Genomic DNA, 24,211 nt, shown 5'->3' with positions numbered 1-24,211 from the left:
CGTTCCTGTTATATATAAAGCAATTGGTATTGTGCTAGCAAAAGTAAATAAAACAATTCCTTCTCATGTTCTGTGTTCATGGGCCCAGTTAAGGCATCATATTAAACTATAGCTACGTGAGCAAGCAGCACTGCTGGCGTACACTACTCAAAAGCTGCCACAATGCTCCTCTCTCACTATTGCTGCAGTTGCACCATGGACAAAATAAGCAAGAATCTGGCTTGTGTCGTCTGAATCCAGGCTTGTGGTTTGTATCCTCCTTATTAACTGCTTCCAGTTTCTTGAGCCCAGATTCGGACGACACAACATGTTGGCCTACAGCTTGCTTTGTCCACCAGAAAGGAAGCAACATGAGACCCTTTCTGGGCAGTGTGCATTTACATGCTGCTCATTCATGTGAAACTATAGTTTTTTTTTCAGTTATGGTTTAACGTGGCATGCAAATAAGCCAATATTTGTGTCACCAGTCATAGGCAACAATATTTTCCACCAAACCTGGAAAATTTTAGCTGAGATATGCACACCATTCCAAATACTATAGATATATTTTAATAGCAATTTGAGGGGGAAATGTCATTAGACTAGCAGTGTATTATTTTTTTAAAAAAAAGAAAAGAACAGCAGCAAATGAGCTCTATCAAGTGTGAGTGGTGCAACTTGTTTGATGAGATGTAATAAAACCAAACCTAATTAGTTTAGTAGATGGTGGCCATTATTATTTCAAACCCCATGACACATAAAGGATAGTAATTTATGGAAATGTTAGGTGAATATATAATTAGGAAGAGAGATAATTAGGAACAGTGTTCCTGGCTCTAGTCAATATTCTTGATAGGTAATACATCTGTATTACTGTTGTCATACACAAGCTATATAGGCCTTGTACTGACAAACAATCTACTATAAAATAGTAATCTATCTTGTTCCATGCCACCCCAATCTCAAAGTTCTTTGGATGCTCTGTTGGCTTCTTATCCACAGGCTATCACCTTATGAGGAAGTTAAAGGTAAAGGTAAGGTACCCCTGACCATTAGGTTCCGTCGCGGACGACTCTGGGGTTGTGGCGCTCATCTCACTCTATAGGATGAAGGAGCCTGCGTTTTTCCGCAGACAGTTTCTGGGTCATGTGGCCAGCATGACTAAGCCACTTCTGGCAAACCAGAGAAGCGCACGGAAACGCTGTTTACCTTCCCGCTGGAGCGGTACCTATTTTATCTACTTGCACTTTGACATGCTTTCGAACTGCTAGGGAGCTAACCCCGCCACGGGGATTCGAACCACCGACCCTCTGATCGGCAAGCCCTAGGCTCTGTGGTTTAGACCATAGCGCCACCCGCGTCCCTTGAGGAAGTTAGCCTTGCTTAATTAGCTAGTTCCAGAGGAATTAAGTCTAGCTTAATTAGCTATTACAGGATTTAGGTGTCCAACACACAGCTTAATACACACAGGTGTGTCCTAATACAAATACCGGTAACTCTAATACACACTGGTCTGGCTGGTCTAGCTATTTCCCAGTTGTAACACTGGGAATTTAAGAATGTCTAGCACCCATAAACTTATAACTATACATGGTGAAACTTGAAACTCATCTGCTTCTATGGAAAAATAATTTAAACTGTATATAAAAAAGCAAACTTTATCCTAACTCTATAAATATATGTATCTGCAATGTTGCGCTATAAGTAGGTGGAATGGAGGGACAGGACTGCACAGGAGAAGAATCCAGGGAGGCTGCCTGAGGATCAGGATAGTTAAAGGAAGTAAGGAATTGTATGCACATAGGAGGAAACAGTAGATGCAGCATAGGAGGAAACAGTAGATGCAGAGGTATATATAGTATATAAAGTTGAAGAAAACTTAGGCACAGGGCACAGGAGAGGAGAATAAAAAGGAAAGCAAGATAAAACAGGGAGGCATATGCTTGTCAAAGCAGCACAGAACATAAAATTCTGCATCTGTCATTTTTTCTGTCACTATAATGGGAAAAACCACATCTGGTGGAATTCTTTCTCCTATGCAGTTACCAGAACTACAAAGCACCCTCCCACCGTGTGGATGCAAAATGTAGTTGGGCCCAATATCTGGTACATTATATGAAACTCCCTTTTTAATGGTCCATGTCAAATGTTACCTGCATGAGCTGCTGTTTCAGTTTTTGCATTTCAGAGATGTTGAGCTCACTGAAGAGATCTGAGACTGGGTGCAGTGATTCTGCTTTCCTAACTGTGGGAGTCCGAAAGTCACCATTCATTTTCATGTGGGGTCCATGAATGTGTCCATTCATTTTGTCATCATTATTAGGTTCGTTCCCATCCTCTCCAAACTTTAATCCATCTACCGAGATATTAATATGGTTATTATACATGCTATCATTTAGATTGATATACTGGGAGAGTTCCTTCCTCAGATTGTTCTTTTGCTCTCTCTCATTCTTTAACGTCTCCAGGGCTTCCTCTAGCTGATGCTCCGCAATCTCCTTTAACCGGATGGCATCTTCTAGCTGGCTATTAAGCAATACAGTTTCTTCCTCAAATCGTTTTATCTCGTGTTTCAGGCCTTCATATTCAACCTGAATTAGGTAAGATAAAGAACATTCAAAATACTAAAAGTTGGATTTACAAACAACCTGCCATTTGCTGCATCTGTTAAACTAAGGTACCAAAAAAAAAAAAAAAAAAGAGCGAGAGAGAGAGAGAGAAAAGAAAGACTGACTTAAAATTGTTGGATGGAGAAAGGACTCAGGTTCTACTGACTATATAAACTGGTCAGTAGAGATGCCCTGAAACCATTGTAATTCTATCGTAAGTTTGTTATATGTTACATCTTTCATAATGATGATTTTGTAGTGCAAACCAAACCAGTGGGAGGTTAACAGTTTTTCAGAATAAAAATTATCAGGCATATTTCATGAAATTTACCTCTTAACTAAAATGTATTGATTTTGTACCATCAAATGTGACAAAGTATTTTTCTGTAATTTAATAGAAAATTCAATATGTTTCAGGTGCTTATATAGTGGTACCTTGGATTAAGAACTTAATTCATTCTGGAGGTCTGTTCTTAACCTGAAACTGTTCTTAACCTGAAGCACCACTTTAGCTAATGGGGCCTCCCACTGCCGCTGCGCCGCTGCTGCACGATTTCTGTTCTCATCCTGAAGCAAAGTTCTTAACCCGAGGTAATATTTCTGGGTTAGTGGAGTCTGTAACCTGAAGTGTATGTAACCCGAGGTACCACTGTACATGTTGCTTAGCCCAAGACTTACAGACATATATGGAAAAATGTATTAACGCAATCTGTAAAGCATGAGACTCTTAATCTCAGATTCATGGGTTTGAAGCCAACGTTGGGCAAAAAGATTCCTGCATTGCTGGGGGTTGGACTAGATGACCGTCATAGTCCCTTCCATCTCTACAATTCTATGATTCTATGGCTCTATAACCATTTTTTTAAAAAAAAAACTTTAAAGACACAAATGAAAAATATATGTTCACTACATAAAAACAAGAATTCAGGGAACACTGAGAGAGAAAATTGCTCAAAAACACATCAGGTAAGTTGTTTTTTTTAAGGAAAATTGTGTAACAAAAGCAACTGAGCAAAAGGTTTTAATGAAAATACTAATTGAGACATACATATTTTTGTCAATCATCTTTTTGTGTATGTTAAGAATGGTTAAATTACAAAATTGGTTAAATAAAATGTTATGAATAAAAGCAGACACAGTAAAATAAAATTCTGAGAAGGTAAAAGATTGCATAGAAGGTGAAAGATTGCATAGAAATATATAAATGTTCCCTGGAAACTACATGTCCAAAATCCCTAGTCAAGCTGATCAATATTCATTTATAATGAGAGACAGTTGGCTCTTTGCAAGCAGCAGAAACATAAATTAATTCCTTTGTTAAAGATACAGCATATATTTATATACTATTCAAGTAACACAATTACTATATAATGAGTAATCTCAGAAGTTAATCAGCTCTTTATCTATGGTATAATTAGCAGCGAATTTTTTTTGCTGAAAATGGGAGCAATTTTCTGCGTAACAAAAAAAACAAAAGTGATTAGAAATTGTCCATTTTTACAAAAAGAAAGAAAGAAAATGAAACACAGCCTCTGCTTATAATCTGCTATTTGTGTTTATAGGGTAGAATAATGTTGGATAGCAATTACTTCTAAATATAGACTGGGTGCCAAAGAGCTATTTTAGGCAAGTGTAAGTGCTTGCGAGTCCCCAGTGGGATTTTGACATTATTGCTTTGAACATCAGACCCACAAGCATGCAATATCACAGATTGCTTCTGAGACTCCCTTCAGTTTTGGAAATGTTCTCTCACAAACAACTGCTTCCTTCTTTGGACCCTGCATAAGCTTCTGGCCCAATTGGCTTGGCAGCCAATTCCCCACCCATGTTCAGAGCCTGACCCTAAGGCTTAATAATGCTTCACAAAGGGGTGGTGGTGGGCCGGAGCTAGCAGCTGCTAAATTGACATCAAAACATTTAGCCAAATACACCACTATACACCCAGCTCACAACTCATGGCATTTTAAAATCTCTTAATGGAGCAGAGCTGTCACATGATAGACTGCAATCTAACCATGTGGAGTAATCAGATTACTCTTTTCTGTGGGTTCAGCACCCACCACTTACAGTACATTATATTCCATATTTTAAACCATTAACATGATTTTGTGGCACCGGTCAACTAAGTTACTGGTCTTCAGCTGGTGGGTCAGAACTTACCGCTGAGTTGCAAGCTGGCCAAATGTGGGCTGCAGCAGCACTATGACCATACAAATGTATGGTAATAAAATTAAGAAATAAAGCTGCTTCCAGCCCAACTATATAACTGCCCTTTTAAACCAAGAGATGCCAGGCACTGAACCTGGAACCCTCTGCATACAGAACATGTTTTCTGGCAAGCCTCCTTCAACAGCGTCTTCTGTTGCTTGCTCCCATTATCTGGTAATGAATGTATACTGTATTCAAAAAATGGTATGTAATTCAGATCTTGGTATTGTTCCTTTTGCAACCTGTTTCTGAAAATCCAGCTAGTGCTCACCTGGTTCTGTTTCAGCGTGGAAACCAACTTTTGCAATGTAATGTTTTCTTCTTCAAGTTCTGTATAGTCCTGAAGGAGTCTTGCCTCTCTGAACTTATATTCTCTTATCTCATCTTTCATCCGAATTCTCTGCAGCTCTGCCATTTCATTGCTCTGAAAAGGAGAAAGAAACGAAATATATTCTCATTGTTTCATTTCCATTACTACAGGAATTTAAGGTCATATATATATATAAAATAAATGTTCATAACTGTTCAAGGCAAACACATACATAAACATATAAACCACATGTCTGGAAACAGTACAGGAAAACAGTCCTAAAGCCATTTTGACTCTTTCAGTCACCTCAAATATTTCTCTGCGAGGAAGGAAATGGAAAAGCCTCCCCATTGTCTTTGTTCACAAATCCTGTCTTAAGGGTGTGTTTGTGTATGAATAGGGTGAGCCTGTGACCTGGATTCAGTAATTAAGTAGTTATCATCACAGAAAAGTGGCCAAATGGCCCAGGTAATGCAATCAGTGATCCATTATCAGGTATCTTGGCAGACAGGAGAAAAACAACACACTCAGATTTCTGCTGTAGACTGCCCCTTCTGTGATGTATGCATGATGTATTGGGGGTGGTCTTGAGCTACAGGGGAGGCAATTTCAAATGTCTATATAAGAGTTTGCACACCAATGTTTGGGGTCCCTCCTGCCTCCTGCATGGGGCTGTGAGCACCCTGTTGCAACAGTTAATAAAGATCAGGCTTACTAGCTGCTTTGCTTTTTTTCTTACAACACCAGCAAAACCGTAATGGTAAACTTAACATATACATAAAAATCTGTTCAACAAGATATGCCTGCTATTTATAATGCCACTCAAACTCCACAAATAAGTAAACATGGAAGGAAAAACAAGCAATATTGTAGCACCCTGCTTGTAGTTAACGCTTAGCTGGAATGAAATATTCAACGCAGCAATAGAGAAATTAAAATAATTTATTTGTCAGACAAATAAATGATAGGCACAGTGGTATATGGTTACCAAAGCTCTGCCCCCTCCAGCCCTGATGGCCAGCACATATTTCCTCAGCCCAGCCCCCTTGCTCCTCTGGCTGCCTCTGTCCAATCAGCCTGGTTGAAATTCCTATTGGCTGTTTGCTAGAACCAATCATAAAAGATACACCCATTTCCTATTACCTTTTATGGGAGACAAAGAGCTATATTTCCTTCTATCCATAAATGGCAGACAAGTAGCCATATATCTTACATTTGCCTCGACAAGGCACCTTAATTACCAGATCACCTTTTGCCCCTGTTGCCCCTGCATTCCAAAACAAATGGCTCGTGGTATTAAATTCTATCTAACAGAGATCTTGGGTTCACATTCTCACACACCATCAATGAAATAAGAATCTAACATAAGAATCTAACATTTCTTACTTTCTAAATCCTTTGCCTAATTACATTAAGCCAACAAATCTCATACATAACATACGATAGCTTTTTAGAAGAAAAGGCCTTTGCAAAGTAAAAAGGAACTCAGTAAAAAACAGCTTCAAAAGAAGCCTCTTCAGTTTACACCCCCCTTTCCCAGCCAGCTGCTTTTCCCATTAGCTCTTCCCAAAATTTATTGCCCTTTAACTCTCTCAGTATACCTTAAACCTTAGGAAAATATGGCTAGAGTCTGATGGGAGGCACATGGTATTATTTTCTGTCAAAAAATAAATCTTACTATTTACCAACTCTTTACCAATTACTGTTTTTGCAGCTTGATTGTATTCTGTAATATGTAGGGTCAGTGTAACATTTGCTCCCAGCCTGTAATTCCCTTTTACAACTTTGAGAAACTTGTCTCCTGCTACTGCTATAAATCAGGCGGGGGGGGGGGGGGCTTGTTCAGGAGAGCAGGAAGATAAACAACTGCCAAAGTACTTAGCCAGCTGGTTTCTGCCTGGCATGAAACATACAAACATTTGCAAATATATCTTTAAGCTCATTTTAAAATACAGGCCTTGATCAGATGCCTCAATATAGCCCTGATTAAACTTTTCTCTTGAGCTGAAAAGAATCACCTCCTCCCCCTTCTCATAGTTTTTAGAATCTCATTACTTTCATTTACTGAATAAAGGGTGGAATCAAATACAATTACTACGTGTTCTTTCACTCCGCTAAGGGTTTAAAGCAGAACAATGACCAATGGCATCTGTCCTGCAAATATAACTACTAACAACCTTGACAAAGGAATGCAAGTTCCAGAGCCCAGCAATTTGTGTTTCAGTGTAAAAGTAAAATCCTCTTGCAAAATATCAAGCATAAACACTGGAAGAAAACTTACTTCTTTTCTAATGATATATATATGGGCTAATGATATATATATGTGGGCTTATTTCTCAACACAAAAATGCATTCTTGCTTCATGCAAACAGCCAACAACATCAAGTAGGACACTGTCCAGGGAAGACTACAAGAAGACTCCAAAGACAGCATGGGCATAAACTATTTTTCAAAGGCCAGAATATTGCTGCTCCAAAGTATCACCAATGCTGTCCAGAGTGATGTAAGCATGACAGGACATTGCACCCTTTTCTTTTGTTCACAACTGGATTTGGGAGTGTAGCACAGTGGGATCAAGCTCTCTTTGGCTTACTCTTCTTTGTGACATGAATTTAAATATCAGACTTCCTGACTCTTGGGCTGCAATTATTGATAGTGATTGGCATTACAGAGGTTAACCCTTCCATGAAAACTTAACTTGCCCTAAAGTAGCAGATTTCCTTCTGTCAGACAGAGATGTTATTGTGGTGTAAATTAAGCTAGGGATTTATGACACTTCTAACCTGTTTACCCCAGGTTTCTGGATATATATATTTTTTAAATAATATTTATTAAAGATTTTCAAATATAACAGATGGCGCCAACCCGGAAGTCCTCTACCCCAGGTTTCTGGATAAACAAGAAAGGTAACATCAAGCACACCTTGTAAAAAGAATGGTAATCTGATGGTCCATCCTGATTGAATGTTTAAGCTTTTAAAACAATAAATATATCTTTAAATCTTTTTAACTTTGTGCCCCTTACACCCTTTTAGAAGACCCCAATATTTTTAGTCTTTAAAGGATGTGAATGAATTAAGGAAGTGGTTCTCAGTTAGCTAAACACTGTGGACGCTATTTTTCAAATGCCAAACCATGGACCCCCTACTTTTGAAAATCTTTATAGTAGTTTTTGTTATGTGACTGGTGCCACAGAGCCTTGTGGTCTGCAGACCACCCATTGGGAACTACTGAATTAGGTTGTTAGGATTAAGCATGTTCATGGTTTCATGCTGATAAATCATTATCACATTAATTGCTTCAAATCTGAATGTTTCCTCTACCCTGCAGTAATTATGTTATTGTTTCAGACTGAATTTTTATGGATGTGGATTTCTGGGCTCAAAGTAACTTAGATACATCATCAAGGCAGTGCACAGATGACTCATATAAATAGCAACATGTTTTAAGTGTCATGTGTGAAGTCCATACACATGGAGGCTCTTAGAGTGTAACAGAAAGGACCCTGCCCCAATGAGTTTACAAACTAAAATTAGACAGCAGGCGGACACCAAAAGCTGCTGCCAGTTTGCACAATTTCTAATCAGTTGAAACACCAGTGCTGGATCAGTTTGGTCTTAAACAGATTTAAATACTTGCTAAAATCTCACCCATCAGTCTGACATTCTCAAACTCTCATCTCTTATTCATATATTCATAATAATATGATTTATTAACCACCCTTCACCATAAGGTCTCAGGGCACATTACAGCAATTTAAAATATAATATTAAAACAATTTACATTTCCCCCTCTCTACTCCCTTGCCTTGCATGTCTCATCCCTGAGGACAGAGCTATTCTCCTGTTTTGATTTATGCAATTATTATTACAGTATTATGAAAAGAAAAAAATGATACAAAATAATAGTGAAATAAATAAATTAAGGTCTTATGTATATAATAAAGGTTCATAAATGTACCAAGCAAACACGTACATAGATATATAGGCCACATGTCTGAAGCTGCACAGAACAGCCATGAAGCCATTTTGACTCCCAGGCTGACCAGGTGTTTTCTCTGCAAGGTCAAATGGAGGAGCCTCCCCATTGTCTTTTCCTTCACAAATCCTGTCTTAAGGGTGTGTCTGTGTATGAATATGGTGAGCCTGTGACTTGGCTCAGGAACTAAGTACTTATCATTACAAAAGACTGGCTAGGCTCCCCAGGGTATCAATCCAGTAAACATTAACAGGTAACTTGCCAGACAGGAGGTAAACAACCCACTCAGGTTATGAGGTAAACAACCCACTCAGATTTCTGCTTTAGCCCACCCTTTCTGTGATGTAGGTATGATGTTTCTGGGAGTGGTCTTGGACTCCAAGGTGGGCAATTTAAAATGTCTATATAAGGGCGGACACACCTTGGTTCTGGGTCCTCCTCCTTCTCCTGCGTGTGAAGGGGGCACCCTGTTGCAACAGTTCAATAAAGATCAGGCTTACAAGCTGCTTTGCTTCTCAATATTCTCTGGTTGGCCTCTGCTTTTTCCTGCCACCGATGGAGAACCTATAAGGGCTTTTGTGTCCCCCATAAGGGAATAAGGGCAGATTTTCGTTTATTACAATAGTATTAAACACTTTACATGGATTTTTAATTTCACCCATGTCATGCTTTCAGGGTGCAGTTGGGAACAAGTAAAATTTTCCTTTATTTCTTAAAAAAAAAAAAAAAGATTAATGCAATCATTGGTCTGCATCTCTGCTGTTTTCACAGTTCTAAACAAACCATGCAACATAAATCTGCTGTGACTGCTGCCAGAGGTTTGGTTCACTTTAAATATTAATATGACATAGAAACAAAAATACTCTGTGCAAAAACATTTCTACAAAAAATGTATTAAAAATGTATAAATATTGTCTGAGAAACTGGTCAGTGCTTGCTGGCTATATTCTGGCCACAGAGAATACCTGCATTGTGCTGCAAGAGATTCAACACCAGCTCCACAACATTCCAGTTGTCATCATTATCATAATTTTAAAAAATTAACTAGCTTGCATGTATCAGATAAGATGCTTCCTGTGTCTCAAGGCATGTGATGGGTTCAGTTTTATTGATGCACACAAGTATGCAGCCACCAGGCAAGAACAAGGCATATAAGGTTATGGCCAATTAAGTTCTACTCATAATAGACCCAATGTAACTACTAGACCTTTGTGAAAGAAAAACCAAGCTTTCGCATTAGGAATGTTCTTAATGCATGGTTGACCACATCTATGGAATGTATGTTCTCTTAAGTCTTGCTATATCAATCATTAGTAATAGTTTAAGTCTGCTATATCAATCAATTTGTTGTTGTTGTTTAGTCGTTTAGTCGTGTCCGACTCTTCGTGACCCCATGGACCAGAGAACGCCAGGCACTCCTGTCCTCCACTGCCCCCCGCAGCTTGGTCAGACTCATGTTGGTAACCTCGAAAACACTATCCAACCATCTCGTCCTCTGTCGCCCCCTTCTCCTTGTGCCCTCCATCTTTCCCAACATCAGGGTCTTCTCCAGGGATTCTTCTCTTCTCATGAGGTGGCCAAAGTACTGGAGCCTCAGCTTCACAATCTGTCCTTCCAGTGAGCACTCAGGGCTGATTTCCTTCAGAATGGAGAGGTTTGATCTTCTTGCAGTCCATGGGACTCTCAAGAGTCTCCTCCAGCACCATAATTCAAAAGCATCAATTCTTCGGCGATCAGCCTTCTTTATGGTCCAGCTCTCACTTCCATACATCACTACTGGGAAAACCATAGCTTTAACTATACGGACCTTTGTTGGCAAGGTGATGTCTCTACTTCTCAAGATGCTGTCTAGGCCTGTCATTGCCCTTCTCCCAAGAAGCAGGCGTCTTTTAATTTCGTGGCTGCTGTCACCATCTGCAGTGATCATAGCGAAGGGGCTTGAAGAACTCAGAGAAGCTATGAACTATGCCGAGCAGGGCACCCAAGATGAACAGGTCATAGTGGAGAGTTTTGACCAAACGTGATCCACCTGGAGGAGGAACCGGCAAGCCACTCCAGTATCCCTGCCAAGAAAACTCCATGGACAAAGACAACAGGCATATCAATCAATAGGTAAAGGTAAAGGTACCCCTGCCCGTACGGGCCAGTCTTGACAGACTCTGGGGTTGTGCGCCCATTTCACTTAAGAGGCCAGGGGCCAGCGCTGTCCGGAGACACTTCCGGGTCACGTGGCCAGCGTGACATCGCTGCTCTGGCGAGCCAGAGCCACACACGGAAATGCCGTTTACCTTCCCGCTGGTAAGCGGTCCCTATTTATCTACTTGCACCCGGAGGTGCTTTCGAACTGCTAGGTTGGCAGGCGCTGGGACCGAGCAGCGGGAGCGCACCCCGCCGCAGGGATTTGAACCGCCGACCTTTCGATTGGCAAGTCCTAGGCGCTGAGGCTTTAACCCACAGCGCCACCTGCGTCCCATATCAATCAATAGTAATAGTTTAATAAGGAGGTTTTCACGCCTGTCCATTTCTGTGTTCCCTTTCCCAGCCTTTGGTCTATTGATGATTGATACCTGTGTGCAACCCTTGTATTGTATTTGTGTTAACCAATCAGGAACAAGCACATATGTGGCAATGCTGTAATATTCAATAAAAGGGACTTCCCAAGACATGCTCGGGAGATGCCTCCCATATGACACTTGTCATTCGTCTGTCGTTTAGTTCAACCCAACAGTTCAAGACTCTGTTTATTAAGACAAGGCAATTGCATTGAAGAAGACCCCATTAACTTACTTACAGAGGTTAACTACTTTTATAAGGATGGCAGTGTTATCACTTAGCTATCAAAGAAAAACACAGGAAATCAACATTGCTGGTCAAAACCCTCAATCATTTTTCTATACTCCTTTCACCATTTCAATTTCTCACCCCCTTCATGCTGACTCTGCTGCAACTCTCTGAGCCTGTTGAAGTTTCTGAGCAGTTTTCAAAGGCAGCCCCCACTTAGAGCAGGTTTCAGTAATGTGTGTTGCTGTGGCCAAATCAGACACCTCAAGGAACGGGTGCAGCTGGCACACTAGCAACAAACATAATGTGTACAGATTCTTTCAAGTTTTCTAAAGAACATACTGACATTTGATATCCTCATGTGAAAGCAACTTACATTCCCCAAACACAAGCAACTGTGACAGCCTTGAGGAATTCAATTTTGCTATTTAGCCCTTTAAATGTTTAAATGTTTTGACCAGACTAGTGTCGAAAATGTCATATTCTCTTGCAGCACTAGTAGTAACAATATTGTATGTTGCGCTCCTATGCAGACTTACTTGGGAGTAAGTCCCACTGGATTCACTGAGCCTTCCTTCCAAAAAAACATACACAGAATCAGGCTATGAACGTCCAATCACAAGTGTCTTAAAAATGAAAACAGGGAATATGGCTTCTGGCTGCTAGGCAAGATATCATTAGGGAGCGTGGAGATGTACATGTTAGAATCTCACTGCCAAGATGAAGGACAAAGACTGCCCTGCATATACCTGCATTTCAGGGATTGCTGCAGCTAAAGAAGTAGCTCCACAAGAGTAATAGAAGCAGGGATGGAGCGTTGTTGGCCATAGTACAGGAAGAGAAAATGGAAAGGACTAGATTCAGTTGACCAGTCTTTTTTTTTTAATCCAAGAGGAACTGCATTTCCAGAGTGTTAGTGAGCTTAATTTCTCATATCCAACAGCCAGACATTTTTCAAAATACATTGGCAAAACATTTTTTAGATATTACAGTGGAGATTGTCTGTGTCTGTCAACACCAACATAACCCATTAGGTAGAGCTAAAATTATACAAGTATTTATTTTGATGCCTTGAGTATTTTGCAATTCCAATCACCAGGAGAGAGAGAGTTGGAATGGTTATAATTAAACCAATTACATATTGACACTGAGAAAGACACTTCACAAGATAGGGGTGGGGTTTTTGAAAGGGTTGGAAGGTTTGTTTTGTTTCTGCTAGATTTTGCATTTAATCATAAACTGTGCACATCAATCTCCAGTGCTGAAGAAATGCTCAAGTTAAATTGCTGTTATCAAAATATTTAGAGTGTGCATCTATGGTATGTAGCTATTCAGACTACTATAAATTAGCATTCCTTATATTCCAAATATAAGTGCTTTGCATTTATTGCCCCTTGCTTTTCATTTCTCAGACTGAATACTGGTTCAGCCATGCATGTTCATAACTGATTGGCTGTAGCATCAAATGATGGACTGCATATGTGAAGGAGAGCTGGACCATAAAGAAGGCTGATCGCCGAAGAATTGATGCTTTTGAATTATGGTGCTGGAGGAGACTCTTGAGAGTCCCGTGGACTGCAAGAAGATCAAACCTATCCATTCTTAAGGAAATCAGCCCTGAGTGCTCACTGGAAGGACAGATCCTAAAGCTGAGGCTCCAATACTTTAGCCACCTCATGAGAAGAGAAGACTCCCTGGAAAAGACCCTGATGTTGGGAAAGATTGAGGGCACAAGGAGAGGGGGACGACAGAGGACGAGATGGTTGGACAGTGTTTTCGAAGCTACCAGCATGAGTTTGACTAAACTGCGGGAGGCAGTGGAAGACAGGAGTGCCTGGTGTGCTCTGGTCCATGGGGTCACGAAGAGTCGGAAATGACTAAACGACTAAACAACAACAACAACAATAAAAGAGGGAGCAACCTTTATTCAGGGCTTCTTCCACGGGGTGGATGGAAGACCTGTTGCAATAGCCTTTGAACAAAGATCAGGCCTACAGGCTGCTGTTTTGCTATAATACTCCTGGCTGGTGTCTTTATTTGGCAACCCAAGTGAGCCCAGGGATTTCCCTATAACAAGACCAACATATGGTGAATTGGCCAAGCCATGAGTGACACTCGCTGTAAAGGATTCTCCTGAACCTGCTTCATGAAACAAAGAGGCTGAAACAGCTTTCAAGGCTCTTAAAATTGCTCTTTCCACAGCCCCTAGTTGGGGCCTACCATTTTTTCCTAAAATATTCACTCTCTTTGTCCTTGAAAGACAGGAGAGTAGGGTCTGATATATTAACTCAATCCCTGGATCCTTCAAAATAGCCTATATAGCATATTTTCCTGCCCAAATGGACCCAGAAGCAAAAGGAGCAGGGGGCTGCCTGCGAGCTGTAGTGGCCACTGTCTAGTTGGTGGAAATGGCAAACAAAGTTTTTGGCCACCCATTTAAAGTGTCCCACATTGTAATAGTCTTCTTTAGTTTTTCAGCAGAAAGACTGAAGAAATGTGGATCCATTTTGTTAGCTGCCTAAAATTTATTTATTTAATGATGCACAAGCCTTAATCCCGCAACTTTGTTTCCCTCTTTAGGATGGAAGGGCGCGGGGAGGGGGGGAATCCAGATAGAACAATTACAGGACAAACCCAGACAAGATCTACTGATGCAGTCCTACATAGCCCAAAACTAATCCTTTTGTCAATGGGTCCTCCAGAATTATGGATGGAATGAGAAAATCTTGATATACTGTGGCCAATTCATTTAAAGTTCTAAAAGCTGAACCACAGGACCTTGGGTGTAGTGCACAGATAGCTGAACCAATCTCCCTAACAAAGGCATGCCACCTAGCTGCAAAGACATTAACATTTACACAGATAGCAAATATGCCTTCAGAATTTGGCAGGCTACTGGTCAACTGTGGAAACGAGGCTTCATTATCACTTTTGGGGCAAAAGTAGCAAATGGACCCAAAGTATTGAACTTGTTAGACACCAACTTGTTAAGACACTATCCAGTTAAAAATCAGGATGAAATTTCAAAAGACTCTTGTGTGGACAAAGATGGAAAGACATATTATTGTTTAATTTGAAGGAATGGTTGCTGAAGTTGTTGGAGACAAAGTTGTTATGTTTGAGAAAAATTATTACTGACATTATTATTATTATTATTATTATTATTAATTAGAGAACCCCTTTTGTAATTTTAGTGGAAACAGGAACTAATCTATTTGGGTCAGAAGATTGGGAAGATATTGCCTAACAGAAAGTAGGTGATATCCAACATTAGACAGAATACACCCATTTAAATCAATTATTTCAAAGAGTCTATTCTAGCTAATATTGGATGTCATCCATCTAAAGAAGAAGTTGGTGCACCATACTAAAATATGATAAACAATAATTTAACAGTGTCAATGACAACATTGTCACCTTGGTTTTTCTATAAAAAACAACCCAGCAAATAGGGAAGCTGTGAAAGGCAGCTATATATATCTGAAGCATTCGTCACCCAAAACCTCATTGAATCCTGAAGCTTAACAGTGGATTTGACCATTACAATGAAAGAGTGAGACCACTGTCTGACCTCTGAATGACCCTGTGTCCTCTTCCTGGATGCTGACTGGATTTGGCTGTTGAGAATGGCTAAAAGTAAACAGCTTGCCTGGCACAGAATCATACATTTAAAAAGTCATTAAAGTGGAGTGCATGGGTTTCTCACTATCCACCTTCCTGCCATTTTCATCACTGCCATTTTTCACTTAGGGGTACTGAGGGAAATCACAGAACAAACTATTAGATTGGATGATGAGAGCCAAGAACCTATTTGCAGTATCATGAAAGTGCCAAATTGATAAAGAGTTTTAGGGTTTCAGTCAAAGAGAGAATTAAGGTATAAAGCATAATCTTCATGGAGAATGGAATCCAAGCACACATTGTAATGCATAGCATTGTCTCTTTTGCCTTTATCATTAGGACATCATTTTCTCTTTGGTATAATGTCATAACTGTCCCAGAAAAACAGGCAAAGTCTTTATTTTTATTTCTGTTTCTTGAAAAACTATGCGAGTTGTATAGTAGTAACAAACTAGAAACCACAGTGGTGTTTGTTCAGTGGGAACCAACACAAAGGATGTTTTTCATGGGTGCCATTCACAGAAATGGTTTAAAAAGACGGTCTCATTTTAGGGGACACTATAAGAAAAGGAAACCATGTAAGAGCTGCTGTAAGAGCTGTAAAGTGCTGAAGTAAAACACTGATTTCCACCATACTCTATTCTTGTTGTGCATAGTTTTGCAGAGGTTGCAGCAATGAATGCTTCACTTGCTTTGATGGTAATTGGTAAAAACCTGTTTTCACTCTAATGTACCAAATAAGATAAAGTAAGAAATTGCATTGTGATAAAGAAAGAATGAAAGCTTGTTCTCACAGTGTTTGTTAGCCACACAGGAAAAACACTTTGTCTGAGTAAGCTCACCTCGTAGTGAGTCAGTTATGCGTTCTTGCAGTCATGCACAGCATGTGGATTTTGTCTCATCAATACAAATATAACTTTTTCAGCAGATGCATAAAGCCAGCTCACAACATGGGCAAAGCTTTTCCGCCTCTGCTGTACACTGAAGTTGCTATGGGAGGGGGTTGGTGCAGGGGGTGTTCTGTGTCAAATGCATAACTGTCAGAGCTGCCTCTAGGTCCCAGCTCACAGAGGACCAACGCTAGGCTGTAGTAATGTACAAAAGTCTTTATTGAAGTTCAGTTTCCATTTCAAAGCCACAGCGTGCAGCCCTACGTCTTAAACCCTAGATCGGCGAAGTCCCGTCTGAGTCTCCTCCCCTATGACACCAGTTTAAGATCCTAGCCCTGCTCCACCTTTTACGCTGCTCTCTCCTCCTCTGGGTCCTCCTGCCCACTGGGGCATTGCCCTTTCTGGACTCTTCCGACGCTGAGTCACTTAGCTCCTCCCCCTCCCTCCGGCGGGCTTTAGGACCCGGTTCCCAATCCTCATTCTCTGCTGTCCCGCGCTCCTGTACATTTGAACTTGCCTCTCGCGCCAGCCCAGTGACCTTTCTCCTAACCGTTACACTACTTCGGTCACTGCTTCCCTCTTCCGGGACACTGGCCGGATCTGACCTCTCCTCCGTTGTCCGACTTTCTGATGGAGGCGTGGTCAGCCCTGCCTTATCTTCTCTCCCTGGTGGGGAATGCACTGGCCCCGATCCTTGGGACTCTTCCCCCCCACTCTGCTCTGGTGGGGAAGCTGGTCCTGATTTCCAGCTACTGCTCTGGGAGTCCCTGCTGCCCCCTTGCTCCTGGGGCATTCCCCTTGGGAACCCCCTACCCCTGGCCACTGGCGCCCCCTTCTGTGAATCTTCCGATTCGCTGGAGAGGCTCATGGAATCCCTCGGTCCACTGTCCTCTTCTCCTACGCTCCCCTCGGATTCTTCCCCTTCGCTCGCCATCTCCTCTCTTCCCTGTGCCTCTGCTCCTGAGCCCCTGACAATAACAAACAAAAGAGGGATAAAACCCCCAGCAAAACACAGGAACAGTGGGGACTTTAGAAGCCATCCACATTTGTGAAGCATGGTAGACAATGCGTTAAAACTTATCTGATCTGGGCAGATAACTGTACAACAGCTGCTGGGCTTGCAAAAAATAAAAAAAGAGCAGCCACTGGAGATTCTGGTGTGCCTGCAGGTTAGAAGACAGAATTAATGAACAGAAAATCTTCCATGGTAGGAATGTTAATTAGTTCAACTAACACTATACACCTGGTTTTCAAGATATAAGATTGAAGGGGAAGGAGGTCAGAGGATCTGTCTTCTACACAGTATGTGTTTTGCCCTTCTATAAGACCTTTTTCAGCAAGAATTATGGGATAGTTGAGCAACTGGGCTTACTGTTGAGGCATCTGATCAAGGCCTGTATTTTAAAATGAGCTTAAAAGATTTGCAAATGTTTCATGCCAGGCAGAAAACCAGCTGGCTAAGGACTTTGGCAGATGTTTATCCTCCTGGACAAGAGCCCCCCTGATTTACAGCAGGAGACAAAATTCTCAAAGTTGTAAAAGGGAATTATAGGCTGGGAGCAAAGGTTACACTGACCCTACATATTACAGACCCTACATATACAATCAAGCTGCAAAAACACTAATTAAGAGTTAGTAAATAGTAGGATTTATTGTTTAACAGAAAATAATACCATGTGCCTCCCATTAGAGACTAGCCACATTTTCCTAAGGTTAAAGGGCAAGAGCTAATGGGAAAAGCAGCTGGCTGGGAAAGAGGGGCTGTAAACTGAAGAGTTTTACTTTGCAAAGGCCTTTTCTTCTAAAAAGCTATCTATGTTAATGTATGAGATTTGTTGGCTTAAATGTAATTATGCAAAGGATTTAGAAAGTAAGAAATGTTAGATTCTTATGTTAGATTCTTATTTCATTGATGGTGTGTGAGAATGTGAACCCAAAATCTCTGTTTAAACAAAATGTAAGATCATGAGCCATCTGTTTTAGCCATCTGTTTTGGAATGGAGGGGCAACAAGGGCAAAAGGAGATCTGGTAATTAAGGTGCCTTGTTGAGGCAAATGTTAGATATATGGCTACCTGTCTGCCATTTATGGATAGAAGGAAATATAGCTCTTTGTCTCCCATAAAAGGTAATAGGAAATGGGTGTATCTTTTATGATTGGTTCTAGCAAACAGCCAATAGGAATTTCAACCAGGACTGATTGGATAGAGGCAGCCAAAGGAGGAGCAAGGGGGCTGGGCTGAGGAAATATAAGTGCTGACCATCAGGGCTGGAGTGGGCAGAGCTTTGGTAACCATATACCACTGTGTCTCTCATTTATTTGTCTGACAAATTATTTTAATTTCTCTATTGCTGCGTTGAATATTTCATTCCAGCTAAGCGTTAACCACAAGCAGGGTGCTACACTGTAGCTCCAAACAGGAAGTGGAAGAATGGGTATTTCACAGGACGAAAGAGATTCCAAGTAGAATGGATATCTCTTTGCAAAGTTCAAAATCTACTTTGCTCTTTCACAGCTGATTTTGACCATCTGCACTGATCTGTTGTATGGGCACAACGGGCCACCAATAATCTTCTGCTTTTAGAATGGAATCTGTGCCCATTTCCCAGAAATAAGACCAATTTAGCCATTTAACAACTTTACTGAAACTTCAAAGCATGCAAGTAACAAATCAAAGAATAAACTAAAGAAAGATAATTGATTACAATGATGTCTTATCTTATAGATTGTAAATATCCTGACCCCGCTGACGCAAAGACCTTGCAAGACAGGCTGTCAGCCCACGCGCACGGAAATGGCACCAGGAGTACTCCTATAGTGGGGTGACCTTTCTACCCCAAGATAAGAGTGCAGAAACAGGAATATCTGTTCATGCTCAAGGATGTAAGCTTACGCATACAAACTTACGGCGCTGGATTCGTAACCTGTCCCTTCTGTAGTTTGCCTCAAATTGTAATTATTCCCAAAACATGGACACAATGACATCTGGATGTTTGCAAATCAACATTTCAGATTAACAACAGGCAACTGTTCATCTTCCCTCCTTTTCATATTTCAATGAATGCATTATCTCCTCAAGCTCTAAATCTTAACAAAACAGCAACATCTAAATTGCTCATTAATATGTTCCTCGCTTCTATCATACGCCAGAAATGGGGACCAACTAATCAAGAAATAAAGGATTCAAAAGAACCTATAGGGATCAAACAGTCCAATTAGCTTCTCTGAGACAAGTTATATTTCTGAGGTCTGCAATCCAACAAGATATTTGCTTTACACCAAAACAAATGAAATCAAACAAGGGAGTGAAGAAAAAGGAACAAGAGTCTTAGCACTATATACTATATCACAAGCTCAAAACAGCTTTCTAAAATACCAAGAAATACAAACAATTGGACATGTTTTATATTGTCATTGTTATGGGAATTATAAGGCCTTATATATTTAAAATAAATGTTCATAAATGTACAAGGCAAACACATACATAAGCATACAAACCACATGTCTGAAATAGTACAGAAGAACAATCCTGAAGCCATTTTGACTCTCCCAAATTGATCTCAAATATTTATCTGAGAGGAGGAAGGAAATGGGGAAAGCTTTCAATTTGTCTTTGGACTGTAGGGGTTTACACCTTCCTGTAAATACAGTCTGGCAAGTATCTGTTAAGCTGAGCACACTATCAATATGCGTAAGAGATTCAGGAACTAAGTATTTACCATCTCAAAGGAATGGCCAGGCTACCCAGAAAAGGCAATCAGATAAGGCATTATCAGGTATCCTGGCAGGCAGGAGTTAAGCAACATACTCAAATTTCTGCTGGGGACCACCTCTTTCTGTGATGTATGTATGATGTTTTGGGGGGTGGTCGTGAACTACAGGGTAGGCAATTTCAAAAGTCTATATAAGAGCTTGCACACCAATGTTCTGGGTTCCTCTCCTCCCTCCCTGCGTGGGAGGAGCGGGGGACCCTGTTGCAATAGTTTAATAAAAATCATGCTTACTAGTTGCTTTGCTTCTCAATACTTTCTGGTTGGCCTGTTATTTTCTCCTGATAGAGAACCTACATAGGGCTCTTGGATATCCCATAAGGGAAAAAGGAGCAGTTTTTTCTTATAAAAGTCATAATTTTTAAAAAAAAATTAAGAAGACTGAGATTTATTAAAGATGCATGTCAAGAAGTACAGTTAACACAAGGAAAAAACAATGGACCAATTCAACAAATAAATGAAAAAAACCAAGATATAATAATGTCATAACTTAAAATTAGGTGCTCTACCCCACTTATGGTTTATACTATATGCTCTTAATGTGACTGGTGTGGCAAGTTGCTCAATCAAAAATAGCTTTATGGGTGGAGATTCAGTCAAATGAGAGAAATCCTTCACAATTTATGTCTTGCTTGTGCTTTCAATGTTGCTTTGAGCACAGAATAATCTACCTAACTTCACAGCACACTCCGACTCACAAACTTTCATCTTAAAGTTACTAGAATTCACCCGATGTAATAACTAATGACTGAACCATCTAGATTTATACAGATGAGAGAGCACTACTGAGAAACATGAGTGCTGATCCGCCTTTTTGTGTATTGATTTGCTGGTTAAAAATAACTTATGTCAATTCCAGACTGCTCAAACACTGAGGTGGATAAGTCAATTACTGGCAGCTTTTGTACTTGCTATTAACAGCTGAAGAGACACTTTTTGCAAACTTTACGGCCTGATGTAGGTTCTTGATAAACAGCAGGGCAGGCTTGGCTCTGATTTACAACCCATGATTTACCAGCATTTGCTGCAGGTCTCCTACTACTGCAACTTTGCAACAAAAATTATCCTGCAATTACTATATCACAAAAACACTAAATTAACTTACTTGCCGACAAATATGATTACGGCAAACTCTAAGGATTAGAGGATGATGATGATGGTGATTATTATTGTTAAGTTGTGGGTGAACATATCAGATGACACAGCGATTCTTCAAACAGCTCTTCTTTATTCAGAGGCCAGAACAGAACGGAACTGAAGGGCTCAGTCAGCCTGCTTATATAGAGCTCCAGTACAACGTTACTGTAGCAACTTTCTAGAACTATCCAATCACTGAACGTCACTTTCGATCCCTCATTTGCATAAAAACTATCCAATCACTGAACGTCACTTTCGATCCTTCATTTGCATAACTATCTACAGTATCCCCCTGCTGGCCCAGGGTGAGAACTTCAGTACATAACAATTATTATTTTATTTGTACCTTGCCCATCTGACTGGGTTGCCCCAGCCTCTCTGAGTGGCTTCCAGCATATACAAAAACAAAAATAAATATTAAACATTAAAAACAAAGAAAAATAAACAACTTTCTACCAAAATTTTTCTTGCCTGGTCACCTGGAAGTGATTTATACTCACACTAGGCAACTGGGCAAAGATTTATGAACAAAAGATTATAAAGTGGTTGTCAAGTGGGGGAGCAGAAAGCTGGAGGAGATGTAAATGGTCCATTTTCCCATGGGGGGGGGTCTTTGAGAGAACCTTAAGTATCAAATCACACTGGTTCTAACTATTGTTATAAGAATTTTAAGGTCTTAGATATGTAACAAATGTTCATAAATGTACCAAGCAAACACATACATAAATATATAAACCACATGTCTGGAGCAGCAAAGGAATACAGTCCTGAAACCATTTTGACTCTCAAACTTACCAAATGTTCCTCTGCAAGGGGGGAGAGGGTGAGGGAACCTTTCCATTGTCTCAGGAATTAAGTGATTACCATCTCAAAGGAATGGCTAGACTACCAGGAAAGGCAATCAGATAAGGAATTATCAAATAACCTGGCAGGAGATAAACAAAGCACTCAGATTTCTGTTGTGGACCGCCTTTTCTATAATGTAGGGATGATGTATCTGGGGGGTGGTCTTGGGCTACACCCCTTCTGTGATGTATGTATGATGTTTCTGGGGGTGGTCTTGAGCTCCAGGGCAGGGAATTTCAAAATGTCTAAATAAGGGGAGGCACACCTTTGTTCTGGGTCCTCCTCCTGTCCTGCGTGTGAGGGGAGCACCCTGTTGTGACAGTTCAATAAAAATCAGGCTTACGAGCTGCTTTGCTTCTCAATATTCTCTGGTTGGCCTCTGTTATTTTCTCCGACCGATGGAGAACCTACAAAGGACCCTATAAGGGCTCTTGTATACCCCATAAGGGAATAAGGGCAGATTTTGTTTACAACACTATTCTAGGTGGTTATGAGGGAATATTGCTAGGTCACCACATGCTCTGGTAAGTAACATGTTATTGGGGCTGGGTATAAAACCTAAAAAAAGGGATTCCAAACACAGACCAGGAGCAGTGGGCTATACACCTTGGCATTGCTCTACCATGCTGCCAGTGAGTACAAGGCATGTGTGAGAACTGCAATCAGCATGCCGTTGGAGTGCCAATGTGTCCATGTGCATTTGTTTTGCACTGGGATATGCTTGCTGTGCATGTGTATGTTGGCGACTGGCCATGCACGTGTGAGGCAGGGTGTATGTGCATGGTAGATGGTGCGCTGGCATGTGTTTGTGGCCACAGGTGATTTTTACCTACATAAGCCCCTGCCACCTGTCTCCAAACAGAATTTGGATGCAGTGGTTTTTGCACCAGCACATCCCTGGTATCCACACAAAATGGCAGATTTCCATTGTTTATCTATAATGAGAATGGAAAGTCTGAATTATGTACTAAGAATGCCCATTTAATTTACTTTCTGCAGTGTGCCCTGCATTCACAATATTTACAAACAGCAGAAATAGAGCAAAAACACTAAAAGGCACTTTCTTTAGGATCTCATGTGAAAACAGTGTAAGCTCTTGAGATACAAAGCCCCCTGTGTGTGCCATGATGAAAATCTGCACCCTCTTTGCTTAGCATACATAGGCAATCTCAACTCACCAATCTACAGAAAATCCCAAGGATTACTTCTGGCAATAAAGAGCCAATAAACAAAGGATCATTCATTAAAAGCAAGTAGGCAGGAAGGCTTCCAGCTAAGTTAATTGACCTTTGAGGGAGAAAATTCAACTTCCTAAACTGCAAGAAATGATGCAGCCAATATGTTAAACAACTAACTGCTTAAGGCACTTTGAGAAACAGTGAAAAACACTCAATGCAGATGAGGCACTGAATTTTCTGGAGAAAAAAATATTTCTGAAGAAAATAAACGTTTGACTATAGAAGAATTCTGATCTGAGAAAGAACAGGGGCTAGCATAACCAACCAACCAATCTATTGGTATAAAAAAGTACATCGTATACATGGATCAGAACACAGCACAGTTAACAAAACAATAGTAGGAGATACTTTAGGATAAAACTGGCCAGACATCATGACGAAATTTCATAGCATCGCTCAAAAATCTTGCCACATTCTCCACAATGTCATTACTACAATTGTTCAGCAGATAAGACACTCTGGAAGAGTCAGTGCAATAAATCCCATCCTTCAATAAGAGGGCCAAATACTTATCATATATTTTTGCATAAAATGGACAATAAAATAAAACGTGTGTGATGGTTTTGACCTGTTTTGTGCCACAAGGACAGTATCTTTCAGATTATGGGATTTTCAAGAATCTGCCTTGCAAAACTGCAGATGGTAAAACATTAAATATTGCGAGGGAAAGAGCTCTGTGTAGGTGGTGATCATAAAGCTGGTGTAAATATGGAGTGTCCTGGCCAAACGAGGGTGGAATTCCCAACCCCAATAGGGAACAGGTTTTGTTGGCTGCACTGCAAAGGGTTTGGAATTCAATATCTAGGATTCTGCGCTTGATTGTCTGAAATGCTCCAATTGTGGGA

At 40.5% G+C, this 24,211-nt stretch overlaps 1 protein-coding gene and 1 long non-coding RNA gene across 22 annotated transcripts in view; one reads left to right on the top strand and one right to left on the bottom strand.

Annotated features, from left to right (window-relative positions):
- The window catches only part of BICD1 (BICD cargo adaptor 1), a 127,622-nt gene that overhangs the window by 44,440 nt on the left and 58,971 nt on the right, over nt 1–24,211 (bottom strand). For all 21 annotated transcript variants that reach the window (XR_013842787.1, XR_013842788.1, XM_079992313.1 and 18 more), the window contains exons 4-5: nt 5,068–5,220; nt 2,133–2,570 (exon numbers count right to left, since the gene is read on the bottom strand). Coding sequence is in view for 19 of the 21 variants with exons in the window: in XM_079992313.1 (XP_079848439.1) it covers nt 2,133–2,570; nt 5,068–5,220 (591 nt within the window). In the remaining 2 variants the exon portion in view is untranslated. The remainder of the gene's footprint in view (nt 1–2,132; nt 2,571–5,067; nt 5,221–24,211) is intronic.
- LOC307225375 overlaps nt 17,986–24,211 on the top strand; it is a 50,736-nt gene continuing 44,510 nt past the window's right edge. The window contains exon 1 of the long non-coding RNA XR_013842948.1: nt 17,986–18,087. This is a non-coding gene — a long non-coding RNA (uncharacterized lncRNA). The remainder of the gene's footprint in view (nt 18,088–24,211) is intronic.

This window comes from Podarcis cretensis, assembly GCF_951804945.1.
Source record: "Podarcis cretensis genome assembly, chromosome: 10".
NCBI classification, from domain to species: Eukaryota; Metazoa; Chordata; class Lepidosauria; order Squamata; family Lacertidae; genus Podarcis; species Podarcis cretensis.
This window is presented reverse-complemented; position numbering and strand designations above follow the sequence as displayed.